The sequence below is a fragment of the Melitaea cinxia genome, chromosome 12 (assembly GCF_905220565.1).
Source record: "Melitaea cinxia chromosome 12, ilMelCinx1.1, whole genome shotgun sequence".
Classification (NCBI taxonomy): Eukaryota; Metazoa; Arthropoda; class Insecta; order Lepidoptera; family Nymphalidae; genus Melitaea; species Melitaea cinxia.
Window position 1 is genome coordinate 15,139,209 of NC_059405.1, and position 20,272 is coordinate 15,159,480.

General features: G+C 33.2%; 1 protein-coding gene across 1 annotated transcript in view; it reads right to left on the reverse strand.

Moving 5' to 3' along the window:
• Positions 1-2,515: 2,515 nt before the first annotated feature.
• The window catches only part of LOC123658159 (blood vessel epicardial substance-like), a 63,787-nt gene continuing 46,030 nt past the window's right edge, over positions 2,516-20,272 (reverse strand). The window contains exons 3-6 of the mRNA XM_045593597.1: positions 16,597-16,699; positions 7,055-7,195; positions 4,879-5,014; positions 2,516-2,674 (exon numbers count right to left, since the gene is read on the reverse strand). Of these exons, the coding sequence (XP_045449553.1) occupies positions 2,628-2,674; positions 4,879-5,014; positions 7,055-7,195; positions 16,597-16,699 (427 nt within the window). The 3' untranslated portion in view covers positions 2,516-2,627. The remainder of the gene's footprint in view (positions 2,675-4,878; positions 5,015-7,054; positions 7,196-16,596; positions 16,700-20,272) is intronic.

Here is a 20,272-nt window from a genome sequence, read left to right on the forward strand (position 1 = left end):
ACTTTAAGCTTTCTCATTTACTTGATAATGACAAATTGTGATTGAGAAAGGAAGGGAAGGAAGTTATTTTGATGGTTTGATATACACACACACATATATGTGTGGGTATATATTTTATACATTAATGTAAAAATCAAAATAATAAAAACAACTATTACAAGTAGTAAATTTTTAATGTGACTTGAAGCAAATAATTTTGCCATTTCAACTTGCTTTTTGTTAAGAATTAAATAAACACTTCATTATATTCATGCTTGCGAATTAATTCAAAATTAAAACAATTTTAATTGCGCCTCGTTAAAGGATTTTGTGTTTTAAAAAAATTGTATTATACTGTTTAGATAAAAATAAAGAGCAAAAACAGAAAAAAATAACAACCAAAGAAATTATAATTTACCTGATAAATCTTGGTCTTCCAGATATGCTATAGGATATCGGAAATAAGGACAAGGACTATAGGGATGTTATTAAAATATATTTCATGTTATTAAGCTTAATTATTAATATAACCTTATACAACCCTAGTTTATATTTGAAGTGAAGGTAACAAGATTATTAAAGCATTGTGTCAGGTCAAGATATACGAAACTTTTCAGTCATTTCAACAACTTCTTTTCAACAATGTTGTACGTATTTCAAATATCTTTATATTTAAACCATGATTTATTATTTTTAATCTACTAGTTTAACAAACAAATACCAAAAAGCAAGTTGAGCAATTTTCGTTTAGCTGTGGGTGAAAAGCTGGTGTACCGTTTGATACGTTCGAGTGACTTGCGCGAGTTACAACGGATAGCACAACAATGAGAATAGCATCTATGAACAATGACTAGGCAAAGCAAGTTTATCTCGACCCTTTATAAAGGTATATACACTGAGATTATAACTAAACATATAAGACTAGGACTGCTCACATATATACATGCGTAATTAAATTCTAGGAACATTCTTTTGCATATATTTTTTATGATAATCAATAATTTTATTGCATAACAAAAGAAATATTCCTCTAAGAGTAATATCGTGTTAAAGCGATCTATATTGTTATAGAATAAAAACAAAAATAATACTTATTGGTAATAATTATGTGCATTGAAATTGTACTTGTTAAAAAAGGATATAAAAAACTTAGAACGCTTACATATTTTAAATGAAATTATCACTAAAATATATGTTTTTATGTTGTTATATGTATGCGTCCTTATTTATATAATTAATAACTAAATATCAATATGACACTAAGTTTATAGGTACTTTTTATAAAAAGGTACTTGTGAGCTACATTTTAATATGTACAAACTACGGGAAGATAAAGCAGATCACGATGTAAAATTGAGCAATAAAGCGTTTTCTTAAAAGTAAAAAAAGAGTAAAAAACTTATAGATATTCTGAGATTCTTTCAGAAATATAAATCTAATTTCAAGCACGAATGATCTATTTACATTTTTACTTCGTGATCATATAATGAGAACCAAAGGATTTTATTTTGACATTGACAATCGTAATTAATTGTAAAAAAATACCCAATATTTAAAACCTAAAAATTCTATGTAGAAAAATATTCATATATTTTACGCATCTAATATTATTAAAAAAATTATTACCACTAATAACGACTGTCAATAACAGCTAGTGCAATTGCTTATCATTTCATCTAAATTTTTATCAGCCGATAAATGTGTCCAGTGGGTTCTAAAGGAAAAGCTTAGTGACATTTAAAATACCCTTTATTCGAGACATTTTATAATTCAAAAAATTGCATTAACTGTGTTATTTGTAATTAATAAAAATCTTCTTATTAAGAAATGTAATTTAAGCAATGATCGTTGGAAAAAATTCTTTTACGTTACGAGTTAGTAAACAAAGCATAGCCTAGCCAATCATTATAAGACAGTTTTACGATCCGTTTTACTATCTGTAATCACCTGTTATATGTTTTATAGGTGTAACTTAGTTTTTTGTAATGACTAATAACAAAAAGTGGTAGATTTAAGAACAGTATACAAATTTATGTCCAAGCTTAGTAAAACGATTCGTAAGTTATGCCGTAAGTTTGAGCCTGGTAATACCATGGCAAGGCACCGTTGTCGTTTTAGCATGGACACACGATACAGAATCATGTTGCTTAAAATTACTGTGTTACGCCTTTTTCTCAAATTCGACCACTTTTAAGTTTTTTAGGGCCTGCTCCCGTGGGTACTGATAAAGCTATCTGACGTATAACGATTATCAGTCAACTGTTTATGACACGTTTTTCGTTTTAACAAACAAATTGCAATTTATCTATCAGATATTTTCTATTGGCATCTTGTAAATCCATTAGTTATTTAAGTGATTAAAACTCCAAGGGGCTCTTTAACCTCCTAAAAGAGCTATGTGCGAGATAAAAATTCTCAGAAATCAAAATCTATCATTATCAGCTAGGTATGTCAGCAGCACAAAAAAGAGACTCGTGACTGTCATCAACGACAACATTGTCAAGCCGTGATGAAAGTTTTATTTTTTATCTTGATCTATTTACATTTATTAATAAGAAGATTTTAGCAAAGCGGGGTGGTATTTAAATATTATATAGCGATAGAGATATAGGGTAGGGATGGGGGATAATGAAGGATAATCCCGTTGTTCAGCAGGCGTGGGAGGGCGTCGGCCGCAGCAACGGCGCGTGCTCGCCTGTAGTAGCGACACGTTACGACAACAAGCACAGATTATTAATTTTGATGCATTGATGTATTCGGATTGTCGAAATTTTGACGTTTGCAATAATTTTTATTTTATCTGTAATCTCAATCTGTGTTCATCTTATCTGTCATATTAGTAATGTGTAGGTGATGAATACTGTTAATTACTTCGCTATCATGATTTTTATTGTATGTTCTTATATATGAGTATCGTAGAAATCGTCCATTAATTATGTGAGCCTTTTGTTCTCTGTTGCTTTGGTATTATTTTAAAGCAACATGCCTATGGATATTAGGTATATGTTTTTTTTTATACAGCAGCGCATAATTTGATTTATAAGTATGCTAACAAAAAAGATCATTTTAAATCTTAATCTTTTTCTTATAGAGTATATATCTTATTTTGGTATGATTTATCTTTATTTTAGTTTGGATGACAACTAACCGTGTTCATCTGCTGCATCTATGAAAGCTTATAGAAACACATGGTTTGCAACATGCATTAATACAGTTTTCACGTTTACAAGTGACAAAGATAAGATAAAAAGATAGTCACAATTACTGACTTTGACAAATGTTACTTAATGGGACAATGACGTGACAGCAAAACAAACCTTCTTAGAAATAGTAGCGAAAAAGGTGGAGGTGAACCCCCCCCCCCCCAACAATTGCACTAAAAATTATCAGAGCTCTTCTCCCAAAATTTTGACCTCTCATAAATAATGGACGATCACCTAAATCGAATTTATATTATTGTTGAAAATCTAAAATTAATCCTTAAATATGCTTTACTATAACTTTTAAAAAGAAACTCCAATTCACCAATAAAACATACATATTACCGATTTTTGTAACAATACTAAAAATTATAGACCTTTCAATGAAAAATGTTAAAATTTTCCCGGGCATTTTATATTTGAAATGGTTTGTCATGGATGCAACGTTACATGCCTCAAATATGTCATAACAAAGCTAAGAAGCCATAACTTCATTCCTTATTATAGGCATCTACATTAAATCACGTGTCCATATAACTACTCAATGCTATTAACTGTTTTAACCATTCAACTTAATCTCTAGCGATATAAATATATTTATAAGATATACCTTAAAATAAATAAATTGTAAATTGTAATCTACAAAATTTGTTTATTATATTTACCTACCTGCACCTTTTGAAACTTTTAGCTATTTTAGATAATTAAATAAAAATCCGAGGGCAGTAAGAAGTTTATAAAACAAAGTGCCTATTGCAAATTTTACTTAAAAGAATAAATATGCAATAAGCATTTCTCTAACTATGACAAATTTTATGAAAGTTTCACAATTATTTTACGTTAGCAACACTATAGAGAAACCATGCAATTTCTAATGTTACTAAATAATTTTATATCTTATTTTATGTATGATAAAAAAGGGAAAAATATAGTTTTAAACCATAGTAAATTAAATTATAAGTAGTAATGCGAATAAATTTACACATTTAATATATTAAAATTTTAATTAACTTTTTACTTGAAACTTTCTTTTTCTTATTAGCTTAACTACTTAAAAAATCTCTTTTCTACAGAATATAACCAAACAAATCTAATGAAATTTATTCAAATATTACAAATTGAAACCTAGCTAACAGAGTATTGATAAAGACTTAATACGTTTATAAAATATCTTAACATTTTCATGCTAATATTTATAATCTACAATATAGATTATTCAAACTTTGCTTCAACATCAATGGCATATTTTACTAAATTTTAATAATATTATAATTATCAAGTACTTTATAAGAAGTTATATGTATGCAATTGTAGTGACAAATCTTTTTTATTTTTATTATGCACGCCACTAATGTCATGTTACCTAACTAATCATCACTATATTCAATACAAATTTTTGCAAAAAGTATAAGCCATCTATGCTGTCACGTAGACATTTCATGTATTTCGCGCCAAAAATATCATGAAATGTTTATTGAAAATATAAACCAACACAGAATATTTGAAGAATTGTGATACATTTTAGATTTTCGTAAGATTATTCTTTATAGTCGTTTACTAATTATATTCTTTGCAAAAACCTGTTATATCCGATCTACGTAATCTATGACACGGATACAAAACATTATCTATTTCACAGATTATATAAAAACGCATGCATTACGTTAACATCATTCGAAATTCGAATTAATTTTTTTACCTTGTAGTTGTCTGTTCAAAAGGGCAGTAATGCCGGGTCCATCTCCCGCCTTTTTAACAACAAGCATGGGCTTGTCCTCGCCCTCCTCATAGCTGTTAGGGAGGTGACCGTTGCTCACTGACATCGTCTCGCTAACCTGGAACGTCAGAATTATGTGGATGTACTTTCATATGATATTTTATTGTTGTATTACTTCTATTACTTCGTCTTAAGTATTATATAATGCTTTTACAGCGCAATGTAGGGGAATAATATCTATTTTTTTAACAGGAGGTCTAGGAGTGAGTTTGGTTTCTTTTAACCTTATTATGCGGTATGGCAACGAAAGAAGTTAAGTATACGAACGGTAAGTACGAAAAGTACAGTATAAATTTAAATAATATACAAATATTTTGTACTGAATCAGTTATATTTTAGTTAATAAATGATGCACACGCGATGTCAACAATACGTACACATTGCACAATACTGCTTATTGCGCTACACACTGGCACCTACAGCGCTATATTCGACAGCGAGAGTTCCACACCTGGGCAACCTTTAATCTTTGTTTTTATTTAAAGACGAATATTGAACGAATATCGCTTAGCGGATGTACATTTTTCGGTAGAAAAATTTATGCCGCGATATTTCTATGCGCGTTTACGATGTATTGTGGAATACATAAACCGGCGATCACGAGATGAATTTTAAATTCAGAGGCGCAAGCCCGAATATATGTATGTACGCTACCGTTTGTGGTTGAAAACAAAACTTTCTATTGGCGAATCTTGACTCCAACAAAATAAATCAACAATCTTCAATGACTCCCCACTGAATTTTAGGCATTTTTTTAAGGGAATACGACTCAATCATCAACTTTTAAATTCTAATAATTTCATTCAAAAAAATTTTGAAACTAAAACCTTGTTAGAAATACTTTTATCTTTTTAGATGTTAAAGTACTTCATTTTAGGTGAAAGTTTTACCTGGTTTTGAAAGGTTTAACATGAAGTAAATGTACTTCTAAAAATCGTGCAGAGCATGGGCTACCAATCAGATTTATCCTCGAAACCCACTATTAGATACCGAGATATTGCAGTATTTCTTATAAGTGCCGAAATTAGAAAATCGAAAGTACCAATTAAACTGAAACGAATCGACACGAACAAAATTTGATAAGAGAGAATTATTCAATCATCTCTGACGCTAATTGGTAACGGATGTACAATTGTTTTGTCGCATGCAACATCCTATTAAATTTCATTTTTGGCAATTAAGTCTAGACGTGTAATGACAGTCGATTTCATCGCAGATAAGATCGTGTCGATAGCAATTTATTCGCAATCAGTCAATTTTATAAGATACTAGAACTAACTGACCCCGCAAACGTTGTTTTGCCATAATCTATCTTATTAACCCCCTCAATCTCCACCCCCCCCTACAGCTTAGGGGTATGAAAAATAGATGTTGTTCGATTCTCAGACTTACCCGACATGCACACAAAATTTCATGAGCATCGGCCAAGCCGTTTCGGAGGAGTTTAACTACAAACACCGCGACACGAGAATTTTATATATTAGATTAATTAATTTGTGTAAAACTTCATGAACGAATAAGCCAAAAGCCTCAGTTAGAGATGCCCAAAATATATGAAAAAGCTTTGTCGCTTGGATCCTTAATGACTCCTTAATAGTTTTTACATATGTTTTAATATATTTAAACTACTACACAGGCTTGTTCTAACACTTAAAAAAACAACTTACCATTAAATTCTAAAATGAGGGTATTCAAATAAGGAAATCTTTCAAAAATATCAACAATACTCCACAGCACTTAATGTACATCATTCATCATCATCATCATCATTACAGCCTATCACAGTCCACTGCTGGACATAGGCCTCCACAAGTTTACGCAAAAATAACGTGAACTCATGTGTTTTGCCCATAGTCACCACGCTGGGCAGGCGGGTTGGTGACTTAATGTACAACACTTACTAATACGGAACATAATGCGATTGTCAATTTGAAACTTCTGTGACAGTGACTATAGCGACTGCAATATCGCCGGAATATCAAAAGTTTCAAAATGAAAATCGCGGCAAATTCCATTCAAGTGAAAGTGTTGATGGTGATCGTAAAAGTTTAAAAACTTGTAGGACGAGTGCCCTTAAACACTTCAGCAATCAGCCTACCTGCATTAGTTTATGGACCACGTCTCTTCCTAGTATGTGGTCGAAGACCGCCTGCAAGAACGCGTCTGAAATGATCGATAGCTTCAGTTTGTCGCGATGCCACACAAGGACTCTTGACTCTTCCATTGCCATTATTGAAACCTGAAAGTAATAGATATTTATTTAATTACAGCTATTTCTAAACTAGTACCATTTTTAATAACCAATTATTTGAAGAGATTTTCTCCGTTGGCCTCTCAACAAAATCAAGACTTAATAATACCAATACCTATGGGTTAAGAGAAAATTTATATTGGCAACATAAGTTTGTAAAGGATTTACCTGTCTCTTTTTGTTAAAAAGGTAATTTTTTCACGTCTTTTTACTACCATGTAAATCTCTAGCTTAGATTTTAGACTTCTAATTCGGGTTTCTCTCTGTCTAATCATTCAAAATAACGTAACCTAACTCTCATTAATAAAATGAATTCTATCTGTTCTATTTTATCTATACATATAATAAAATAGTAGGAAAGTCAAAACTGTACGTAGAATATTTTTTTAAAAGAATACTTGGGGTGTGATCTACAAACGATACCGAAGCCAAAAATATAGTTTTTAGAATTTTTGTCTGTTTGTCTGTATGTATGTCCGGGATAAACTCAAAAAGTACTGCATGGATTTACTTCAAATTTGGCACGAATATTATTAAGAAGTCGGGTCAACATATATGCTACAAATTATCACGCTATCACCTACGGGGAACGAGCAGTGAACCTTTATTTCTTCAACGCATTCTGTAACAACGTGTAATCTAACGACGCATATTTGAATGTTGTTGTTATTATGTTAATAACCATGCTATAAGCTAGCTTGTTAAGTACGGAACCGTACTATCTATCATACAGTACCCTAAGCTCATCCATGAAAATGCCGAGCATGCATTTAATATCCATATTCAATAAACAACGGAAAACCGATGCAGCCCATGTCGCAACGTCCGTCCAGCCACGAGCCGCCGACGCAGCGATTTCGTCATATTTTAAATTTAATTTCATTATTAATTTTTATACAAAATTTTGTCATTCCTAATTCTCGCATCGAATAGGTTTCACCTCTCTTAATTGTAATTTTATTTTAATTAATTAAAGTATTTTTTAAGTCATTTTGGTTTTTTTTCGATCCATCGGCTGCAGTAAACGTAATTGGCGCAGTCGGTAGGATACTCGCGGGCCGGTTCGCGAGCATTAGAATTTTCTCATATCGATATTCGCGTTCGCGAGTCGCCCGGGAGGCTGTCAAGTCACGCTACGAGTATCCAGAATCTACGGAGCTGCCAAGCTGAGTGGAGAATCCAAGCATCGATTCACGAAAAAGAGCCAGAGATGAAACATATGTAAGTACACTTGAATCTTTCTCGTGTTGCTTCCTTCTATCCTAAGTCATTTTATCCTCAAGATTTTTCATCACGAAAAGCCTTGTCCCCGGGAACCTGCATCCCGTCAGGCTCGCCGTTATATAGTAGATAGTTATAGAAATATAGACAGTAAATTAGATTTTAATTTAAATATTTCATATAATTCAAACATGTCATACGATCCCGACGTTATTTTTAAGGCCTTACGCCTGGTGCCAGAGTTCGATGGTAACCCGAATATATTAACTAGGTTCATAAATATATGTGATCAAATAGTTTTGCAATATGCGAGTGCCGAGCCAGGTAGTGAATTAAGTAATTTATGTCTCTTAAACGGTATACTAAATAAAATAACAGGGTCCGCCGCGTCAACTATTAATTCCAACGGCATCCCTGACACTTGGACTGGTATAAGATCAGCATTAATTAATAATTTTTCGGATCAAAGAGATGAAACGGCTTTGTACAATGACCTCTCTTTAGCTACGCAGGGTAATAAATCCCCTCAGGAATTTTATGATCAATGTCAAACCTTGTTCAGCACTATAATGACATACGTAACGTTACATGAGAGCTTACAGACGACAATTGAAGCTAAGCGGACACTTTATAAAAAGGTTACAATGCAGGCCTTCGTACGAGGTTTAAAAGAACCCCTAGGTTCACGTATCCGTTGCATGCGCCCGGAAACTATTGAAAAGGCTTTAGAATTCGTTCAAGAAGAACTAAATGTAATTTATTTACAGCAGCGTAATGATCTTCCTAAGCATAATACTCAGAATACGTCTAAAGCTACGTCACATAACATAGTATTAAATACGCCCAGCGCTATGCGACCCGTACCTAACTGGCCCGTTCCAGTAGGACCGCGTTATTACCAGCCGGAACCCCAAGGTTTTAGATTTAACTCTCCTATCGCACAGCCCCAAGCTTTTAAGTTCAATAGTCAACAAAATCGTTTCCCTAGTCGAACCCAACAAATGTTTCGCGCACCACCACCGAATTACAACCCCCAAAGTAATGTGTTTCGCTTACCACCCCGATCAAATCCACCACAAAATTTTAATGCGAAACCAATGAGTGGAGTTCAACATTATACTCCTAAGCCTATGATGTCAGGTCATGATTGGCGTAAATCTGGGAACCCACCACCAACTAATTATTTTAAAACACGCGAGGTCAATCTAAATGAATTTTATTCACCCGACTGTTCATACTATACTGACTATCCGGACTATGACCATTATACAGACCCGAATGACTACTTCAACCCCTATGATTATGCTGCCAACCCGACTTACTGTAACGATAGTTATGACAATGAAATAGTAAATGAGTTAGAATCTCAGCCAGGCCCTAGCGGTGAATCCCAACCTCAGGATTTTCAAGTAGACAAAAAATCAAAAGAGCAAGGATAGACGTTAATTTACAGACTCAACGACAGTTGCCCTATATTGAAATCTCACAGCCACCTTTAAAGTTCTTGATAGATACAGGTGCTAACCAATCGTTTATTAGCCCCGAGGCCGTACAAAATTTTTACCCTAATTATCCTTTAAATTATGACCCCTTCGAAGTTACAAACGTACATGGTATTAGTAGAAATGATTATTCCGTAACACTGCCCTGTTTTAACGAATTCAATGAAGATAATAATATAAAGTTATTCGTTTATCGTTTTCATGATTATTTCGATGGTTTAATAGGGTTAGATTTATTATCTGAGTGGCAAGCTAAAATAGATTTAAAAGATTTCAAATTAATTACACGAAATGCAACAAACTTTATTAAGGTTTACAATTCCCGTAACGTTAATTTATACGAAGATATTATCCCAGGTAGAAGTTCAAAATTAGTAAAAATACCCATTAACGCCCCGGATGGCGAAGTTTTTATTAACGAACAAGTTCTATGTAATTGCATTATTCACGAATGTCTTACAACTGTTACCGGTAGTCGCGGATTTGTAGAAATAGAAAATCCTTCACCTAACGACATCATATTTTCATTAGATCAACCCGCTTACGCTGAGATATTCAATTTTAATTGCAAACCATTAGGAAAATCAAACCGAGTAAATGAAGTATTGTCGCGATTACGTACCGATCATCTTAATGAAGAAGAAAAGGCTAACTTGTTAACACTTTGTGCTCGTTATGCAGATGTGTTTTATATAGATGGGGAGCCATTAACTTTTACTAACAAAATTAAACATCGCATACGAACGAAGGACGAAGTTCCTGTATATACTAAAAGCTATCGATATCCTTTTATTCACCGACAAGAGGTTAGAGACCAAATCTCAAAAATGTTACAACAAGGTATAATTAGACCATCAGACTCTGCATGGAGTTCACCCATATGGGTAGTCCCTAAAAAAATAGATGCATCCGGTAAACAGAAATGGCGTCTTGTAGTCGATTTTCGAAAACTTAATGAAAAAACAATAGACGACAAGTATCCTATACCGAATATTAGCGATGTCCTTGACAAGTTAGGCAAGTGTCAATATTTTACAACCCTTGATCTTGCTAGTGGATTCTATCAGGTCGAAATGGACCCTCAGGATATTTCTAAAACCGCATTTAATGTGGAACATGGCCATTTCGAGTTTCTTCGAATGCCAATGGGTTTAAAAAATTTACCATCTACATTTCAAAGAGTCATGGACAATGTCCTTAAAGGTCTTCAAAATAACATATGTCTAGTTTATTTGGACGATATAATAGTTTACAGTACATCCCTTCAGGAACATATGGAAAACCTAGAAAAAGTTTTTCAACGTCTTAAAGAATCCAACTTTAAAATACAGATGGACAAGTCCGAGTTTTTAAAACTTGAGACCGCCTATCTCGGTCATATTATTAGCGGAGAAGGTGTTAAACCTAATCCTGACAAAATCTTAGCTATTGAAAAATACCCTATACCTAGTACACCCAAGGAAATAAAACAATTCTTAGGTCTTCTTGGTTATTACAGAAAATTCATCCCTGACTTTGCCCGTATTACTAAGCCCCTCACGTTATGTTTAAAAAAAGGTAGTAAGGTAGTCCACAGTCAAGAATTTATAGAAGCTTTTAATAAGTGTAAGACTCTTTTAATTAACGCCCCCATCCTTCAGTATCCAGACTTTAACAAAGAGTTCAATCTCACCACAGACGCTTCAAATGTAGCCATCGGAGCTGTATTATCTCAGGGACCCATAGGTTCTGACAAGCCTGTTTGTTACGCGTCTCGTACATTAAATGATAGCGAACTCAACTATAGTACAATAGAGAAAGAATTATTAGCAATAGTATGGGCAACGAAATACTTTAGACCTTATTTATTTGGCCGAACATTTAAAATAGTTACTGATCACAGACCATTACAGTGGATGATGAATCTAAAAGAACCTAACTCACGACTAACAAGATGGCGACTTCGACTGAGCGAATACGACTTTACGGTCATATATAAGAAAGGTAAATTTAATACCAACGCAGACGCTCTATCTCGTGTTCAAATTCACATCAGTGAAACTGACGAAATTAAATCGGTAATGGATAGTATTAGAGAGCTTGAGTCAATGATTAATAACCCATCAGAAACACCCCCATCTCAACATAGAAACTCTTCAACTGACACCGTACACACTAGTAATGAACAACCTATATTAGAAGTCCCGATCACTGACGTTCCCCTTAACAAGTTTCACAGACAAATTTACTTTACTGTAGTTAGTGATGTAAAACGACGACCGATTATAACTAAGCCATTTGAAAACCATACGCGGATAGCTATTCAGTTGTCGAAATCTAGTTTAGAAAACGATGTTATCAATTCTATTAATGAATACGTTAACCCGAAAGTTAAAACAGCTATATTGATAGATCCTCCCTTAGAAATGTATTCGATAATACCAATTTTACAAGAAAAGTTTAAAAGCTCCTCTCTTAACCTCGTATTAAGTAAAACTGAGCTCGAAAATGTTAAAGATTATCTTCAACAACAAGACATCATTCAGAATTATCATAACGGTAAAACGAACCACCGTGGTATTAACGAATGTTACCTCGCTCTGTCTAGGAAATATTATTGGCCGAAAATGAGAGAGCAGATCACTAAATACATTAATGAATGTACTATTTGTGGTCAAAGTAAATACGACAGAAATCCCATTAAACCTCAATTTAATATAGTACCCCCTGCTACCAAGCCATTTGAAATTATCCACATGGACCTCTTTACAGTTCAAAACGAAAAATATGTCACCTTCATTGATGTCTTTACTAAATACGGTCAAGCGTATCATTTACGAGATGGAACCGCTGTTAGCATCTTACAAGCATTATTACTTTTCAGTACTCACCACGGAATACCTTTCACTATAATAACCGATAACGGTACGGAATTTACTAATCAGCTTTTTTCAGAGTTTATTCGTCTCCATAAGATAATCCATCATAAAACTTTACCTCATAGCCCTAATGATAACGGTAACATTGAACGATTTCATTCGACCCTATTAGAACACATAAGAATTCTTAAGTTACAACACAAAGATGAACCAGTAGTTAGATTAATGCCATACGCTATTATAGCATACAACAGTACTATTCACAGTTTTACAAAGTGTAGACCTTTTGATTTATTGAACGGACATTTCGATCCTAGAGATCCCGTTGACATAGATTTTACCGAACATCTTTTGCAACAATACGCTCAGAATCATAAACAACTAATGAAACAGGTTTATGACATAATTAATGAGTCCTCACTGAGCAATAGAACAGCCTTAATTGAAAATAGAAATAAATCTCGCGAACCAGAAGTAGAATATGTTCCAGGACAACAAGTTTTTATTAAAAATCCCTTTGCTTCTCGTCAGAAAACTGCACCTCGCTACACACAAGACACAGTCTTAGCTGATTTACCAATTCATATATACACGTCAAAAAAGCGAGGCCCCGTAGCTAAGTCACGTCTAAAACGCGCCCCTAAAAATAACCGATTGTTGCAGGATTCTGCTACTGCTGACAATACACGTGACGCATCCTCAAACCATAAGACTTGAGAGCTTAGCCGATGGACCTGGACTTTTGCCCTACAAATTAGGACCGACCAGACTAATATCACATTACCACTCCTTTATACAGTATGTAAAATTGACTGATATTGAAGATAAGATAAATTCTGTACAGACACAACTTAACACTTTTAAGACCAGACTGAACAATGAAACTTACATTCTTTACGAGTACCAGATTAATTATCTTACAGACAAGCTAAACAAGGTACTAAGGGCCAGTTTCACAATGTCCAAATAAAGTTCCCAATAAGCTACTTGCAACTTATTTATCAAATAACGTCAACTTTTGCGTTTCACAATTGACCAATAGCACTAGCTGGCAAATAAAGTACCCAGTAAACTATATGTCAGATCAACTGGCCAATAGCAAATTTATCTGCCATATAAATTAGTTGACAGCCATAATACGGGATTGACAGCTGTGATTCAAATAATTTCTGTTGTAGTTTGTTTAGTTATGTAAGAAAATTTGAAAAATGGAAATATTTGATATAATTGATGACGAGTTAAATGATTTTATGTATCGTTTAAATAAACCGATAAGGAATCCTGTATTTCGACAACGCATTAATTATATGGAAGCCTTGGATGATACGGACTTCAGGATAAGATTTCGACTTACTAAACATGCTGTAAATTACGTATTTTTATTAATTGTAAACCAAATTACGAATACAGAAAAAAAAAACAAAATACAGAAAACGAATACAGAAATAATAACACGGTATGACGATATCACGGTACGATATTCTATAACTTTTCAGTTTTCAACTTTAACGTTTATTCATTTGACAGTTTGACGTTCCGGTTTCAGTAATACAAAAAATAATGTATATTCTGTTTTGATCACAAAAAAATTAAGGGATAATATATTTCAAGCTGTATATATATACAATGTATAAAAATAGTATAAACCATACATCGAAACGATTAGAACATATTTTCATGTGTATTTACAACACAGAATGTTTTTCTAAAACATGTATTTCGCAAAACGGAACTATGAAATGCGAGGTTGCCAAATCTACTAACCAGTAAGTGGCAAACAGCTATGTCCCAAATAAATTTATAGGTAAGATGATGGCGAAACGCAGGCAGGACTAACTAGAACTTTTATGTGTCACATAATTAATTTGTCAAATAGCTATAGGCTACTTTACTTGTACATTGTGAAACAAACCCTAAGTCAAGTTAAATCTTTAGAACCCATTAGAGTTAAAAGAGGTCTTGTAGATAGTCTTGGATCATTAATAAAAAGTGTTACTGGTAATTTAGACTATCTTGATGCTCAAAAGTATAATGAGGCTATTCAAATATTGCAAAACAACCAGAATAAAATTATTTCCGAATTCAATAGTCATATTAGTCTTAGTAAAGAATGGATGTTACAACATAAAGGTATTTTAGATCAGTTAACTATAAATCAAGAAAAAATTAATAACACATTAGAATTTCTTATAGAAGTAAATACTCGTAGAGACAACAGTTTAGTCCAGTCTGCTCAGTTTGCCCAATTATTAGGAATTATAAGTAATAATGTAGAGGATTTAGTGCTAGAAATAATTAGATTAGAAAATATAATGGCTTTTATTCGTGCCTCCAGCACTCATCATTCTATGATAGATATAGGAGTATTAAAAACGATGCTAGATAAGTTAATAACTATATACAGTAAGGAGCAAATTCCTGATTTAGAATTACGGGAATATTATGACTTAATCAAACCAGGTTCATACTATCATGATAGAACAATAGTTATAGTTTACAAATTTCCTATAATATACATAGACAGGTATAACTTGTACAAACTATCCATCGTTCCAAATGAAAAACAACTAGCCCTTATTCCTCCCTTTCCTTATATAGCAACAAACGAAAAAGCATTCGTGTACATAGAGGCTGAATGCCCGAAGTATAGCAGGATATTATATCTCTGTGACCAAAAAATAAGTCATCAAATTCGTACAGAACCAGACTGCATTCAAGAGCTTATTACCAACCAAAATCTTAAGGAAACCTGCCACTTCACGAAGGTTATGTTGTCTGCTGTAGCAATAGATAAACTGGATGATCAACACTATGTTATTTCATTACCTAAGCCGGAGAAAGTACAGTTAGCCTGTGAGAGAAAAGAATTCAATATACTACAAGGAAGCTATTTGGCCACTATTCCCATGAACTGCCTGTTGCGAACTAAAGAATTCACCGTTATCAACGAAAATGATGAGATAAAAGGCCAGCCGCTGAAGCTATCAAGGATCCCATACAACCAAATTAACCAAACGACTACCTATACCCATACCGGTTCCAAGATGATTAGTCTAGATGATCTTCACAGCATCCAAGATAAATTGTTACTAGAAACCCCTATACAGATTGACAAGACACAATCAATTGTTTTATACCATACAACGATACCATTTTATATCTTAATTTTATGTGTATCAGTAGTTATCGTTGTATTAGTAAGCCGAAAATATAGATGTTGGCCCTTAAAATCAGAAAATGAAGAGAAGCAGCAAACGCCTAAGACACCAGTATATGAAGATGTGGATAAAGGCATCAAGAGACGAGATGAACTTCCAGCAACATTTTCTCTGAAGCTGACAAAATAGTTGCTGTTCTGCGGGTGGAGGTGTTAAGTACGGAACCGTACTATCTATCATACAGTACCCTAAGCTCATCCATGAAAATGCCGAGCATGCATTTAATATCCATATTCAATAAACAACGGAAAACCGATGCAGCCCATGTCGCAACGTCCGTCCAGCCACGAGCCGCCGACGCAGCGATTTCGTCATATTTTAAATTTAATTTCATTATTAATTTTTATACAAAATTTTGTCATTCCTAATTCTCGCATCGAATAGGTTTCACCTCTCTTAATTGTAATTTTATTTTAATTAATTAAAGTATTTTTTAAGTCATTTTGGTTTTTTTTCGATCCATCGGCTGCAGTAAACGTAATTAGCTTCACACTATAAATAAAGACATTCTGTAGTATATTTAGTATCAGCATTGCACCCGTGCGAAGCCGGGGCGAGTCGCTAGTGTTAAATAAATAATATGTAAAAACCTGGAAGTACTCATCCGTCGAGACTCCGAACCACTCCGGCGAGTCTAAGAAGTGGTGTGGAAAGACTATGTGCAGCGCGCGCTGGTTCTGAGACACTACAAGTCTGAAAAAAAGGAAACAATTATATCAATTGATGTCTACATCTAACTTAAAAGCTTTTACGTCACTCCTAATGATATTACAAATCGAAAAATCTTCTGCCTTTAAAAAACTGACATACAAAACTGCAACAATCCAAAACATACAGAAGAATACTAAGCAATATACGACACATTTTTAACCGACTTCAAAAAAGGAGGAGGTTACTCAATTCAACCGTAAATGTTTTTTTTTAATGTATGTTCGGGGATAACTCCGTCGTTTATGGACCGATTTCGATAATTTTTTTTTTTTTGTTGGAAAGGAGATATCCCTAGTTTGGTACCATGATAAGGAAACCAGGATCTGATGATGGGGTCCCAGAGAAATCGAGGGAAACTCTCGAAAATCCGCATAACTTTTTACTGGATGTACCGATTTTGATGATTTTTTTTTTATGTCACTAGGTCGGCAAACAAGCGTACGGCTCACCTGATGGTAAGCGATTACCGTAGCTTTTAGACACCTGCAACACCAGAAGCATCGCAAGCGCGTTGCCGACCGAATCCCCAATCCCCCCAGGAGCTCTGGTCACCTTACTCACCAACAGGAACACAATACTGCTTGAAAGCAGTATTATTTAGCTGTGATCTTCTGTAAGGTCGAGGTACTACCCCAGTCGGGCTGCTCCATATTTTGAGCAGGAAATTCCTGCTGTGCCCTACCTCAGTTAATCAGTAATTAAATTAATTAAATAATAATAAGTTTAATCGAAAGCCGATGTTTATCATGTGGTCATATTTAAATTTTATCGAGATCTGATACAACTTTTGGAGTAATCTTTGATAATGCGTATTTACTTGACATTTTTTTGTCTACCTACGTTGTATTACTTGTCGATATAATTGAAGTAAGTTAAAAAGTGTCACTATTAATCGAAACGAATGGTGCCGTCAACTGATGCGTCATTAGATTTATCGGCGTCGATATTCACATAATTATGTTAGTAGTATTTGTGAAAAGATTGGTTTAAGCCTTCTTCTTCTTAAATCATTTCTTTTGTATACTTTCACACAGCTTGGAATAAAAAAAAAACTTGGTGTACTTCGAATAGTATTTTAGCACTTCAGTACCACACAATACATGTAAGAAGGTTTTTTAGTTTATTTCATGATCTGTATAGCAATAAAATTGAAAATATGTATGAAGTGACTGATGCATTTTGTTTCATCGGACGTCATCCAAAGCGCACGCTAAGTGATGAGATTTAAGCGACACAAACTTATTCAATGTTTTAAATTTTTGGAAAATAATTTGAATATTTTCAAGCATTTTTTTTCTACATTATAAAAATGTAAATGATGAATTTGAGACATAAAAAAATCATACATATTCCTCATTTCAATTTTAATTACATTTCACAATGTAAATACACACGAGTGTATCGGTATGAATATAAAATGTAAAATTAGAATGTGCCCGTAGGAACATCTTGGACAAAACATTAAATTCCTTTCACAATGTAGACTACGGGGTGAACCAACAATGGAACAAATAAAACGAAAACTAAAGCAAAGTTTAATATACGTAAGACCGAGTTAATTAGAACGAGCAAGGGACAAACCGAAAGGTTAAAAAATTTAATCTAACATAACCTTTTAAATGGTACGCGATTATTTATACTGGTTTTTAAGAACTTGAATTTTAATTATTTCGCCCAGTTCATGAACCGCGAGGTCAATGTGTCGCTTTGAATAAATTTTACTGCAGTACGTTATGTATTTATTTATACTTTCTTTGGGCGTTTGTTTAAATCAAAATTTCACTGGTATATATATATATATATATATATATATATATATATATATATATATATATATATATATATATATATACATTTTTTAATAAGTTTAAACGTAAACGTAACGTATTCAAGTGAATGAATAACGAATTATGATACAGTCCAAGAATGCTTAAAGTCTTAAAAAACTTAACATTTGCAGGAAATCTGCTGCTAAATGATTTTTTTTTTTTAATATATTTTATATAAAGAAAACACCTATATACCAAATCTTGCCTATATTGCCCAAATCATTTATCAATATAACGTGAAGTATATAAGTCGACACGGTTTCGATGCACCATTAACCCAGGCCGTATTATGGCAACCTTTACTCATCTATTGTAAGCCGTGTTTGCGAAGGTCACGACCTAATGAAATCCCAGGGCTCGTAACCTAAAACGTTTACATCTTGAAAGCTTTTGAAATAAAGTGAGCCACTTTGATGCGAAATCGTTTTTATATTTTCGAAAGGTAACGAAATACGTATGACTTGGACAAAAAAAAAAAAAAAAAAAAAAAAAAACAGAATTTACTAGTGAAACAATCACAAAATTGTGATTTTAAACTTTCGAGTTGACTACAAATATCGAACTACTGGAATTTTTTTCAACTGTATCACAACAAGGTCGTATAAAGGTTTTTGCATATATATGAAGTAACTAATTTCTGAGCACCGTTTATAAATAAGACATTCATCAAAATTTTTGTTATTGTTATATCAAATAACCGAATAACGTGAAGAAACAGTACAATATTGAATTTCTCAATGGAATCTTATAACTTCAGGAGCCAATCAATCAAATCAATTACAAATTAATACAAAATTCCAAATCAATATTATCGAATTCATCTTTATTAAATAAGACAAACATCAGCAATTTCATTATTTTTTTCCGTTATAAAAATCACTGTCATGAAGATATTCAATAGTATTGTAAGAATATTTGATAATAATTGGAAAATTCTTGAACACTCAATCTCACTACTACTAACTGTTTACAAGGCAAAACGAAATTTTAAAAGTAGAACAAACAAACAAAAAACCCTTAAAGATAAATATGTACTCGAATCTACAGTTATGCAAAAGTAGCTCGTAAAAAAATCTGGCAATCTGTCAAATCTACACTAGCGTTTAACAACAGACCTTGGCACAAGCGACAAAATACTGCGAAAAGAGGCAAGTGAATCGGGTAAATATTGAGTTGCATAACATTTAATAACAAATTAATACATTTGTCAACATCGGGACAAAAATACATCGATACTCACATTATGGAGAGGAAACATCCGCATATTTGAATTTTTCATAATTGATGGATAAACTCAAAATCTACTGGACCAATTATAAAACTTCCTTCACCAGAATGTGTTTCACTGAGTGACGAAGGATATATTTTAATGGAAGAAAAAAGAACAGCCGAAATTGTACAGTCTACGCAGGCAAACTTTGAACTTCAAACTTTTGAACTTTTCGAAATTAGTGGCGATACACTTAATGAAACAAAACTAACTTTGCCAGAAGATAATTTGCCAAAAAAACGACAAACATGGACCACCTGATGTCGGGAGGTTACTCCTACTTTTGATATTGACGTAGTCGTAGGGCGAGTGCGGAACGATCCAACTTTGTTAATACAACTTATCAAACCGTGAGATTTGTTCAACCAGAATAACAATGAGAAATATTCGTTTATAATTGACTGCCCAATTTTTTACCTAAAAGTATTAACATTACAGTATACGTACATATTTTGT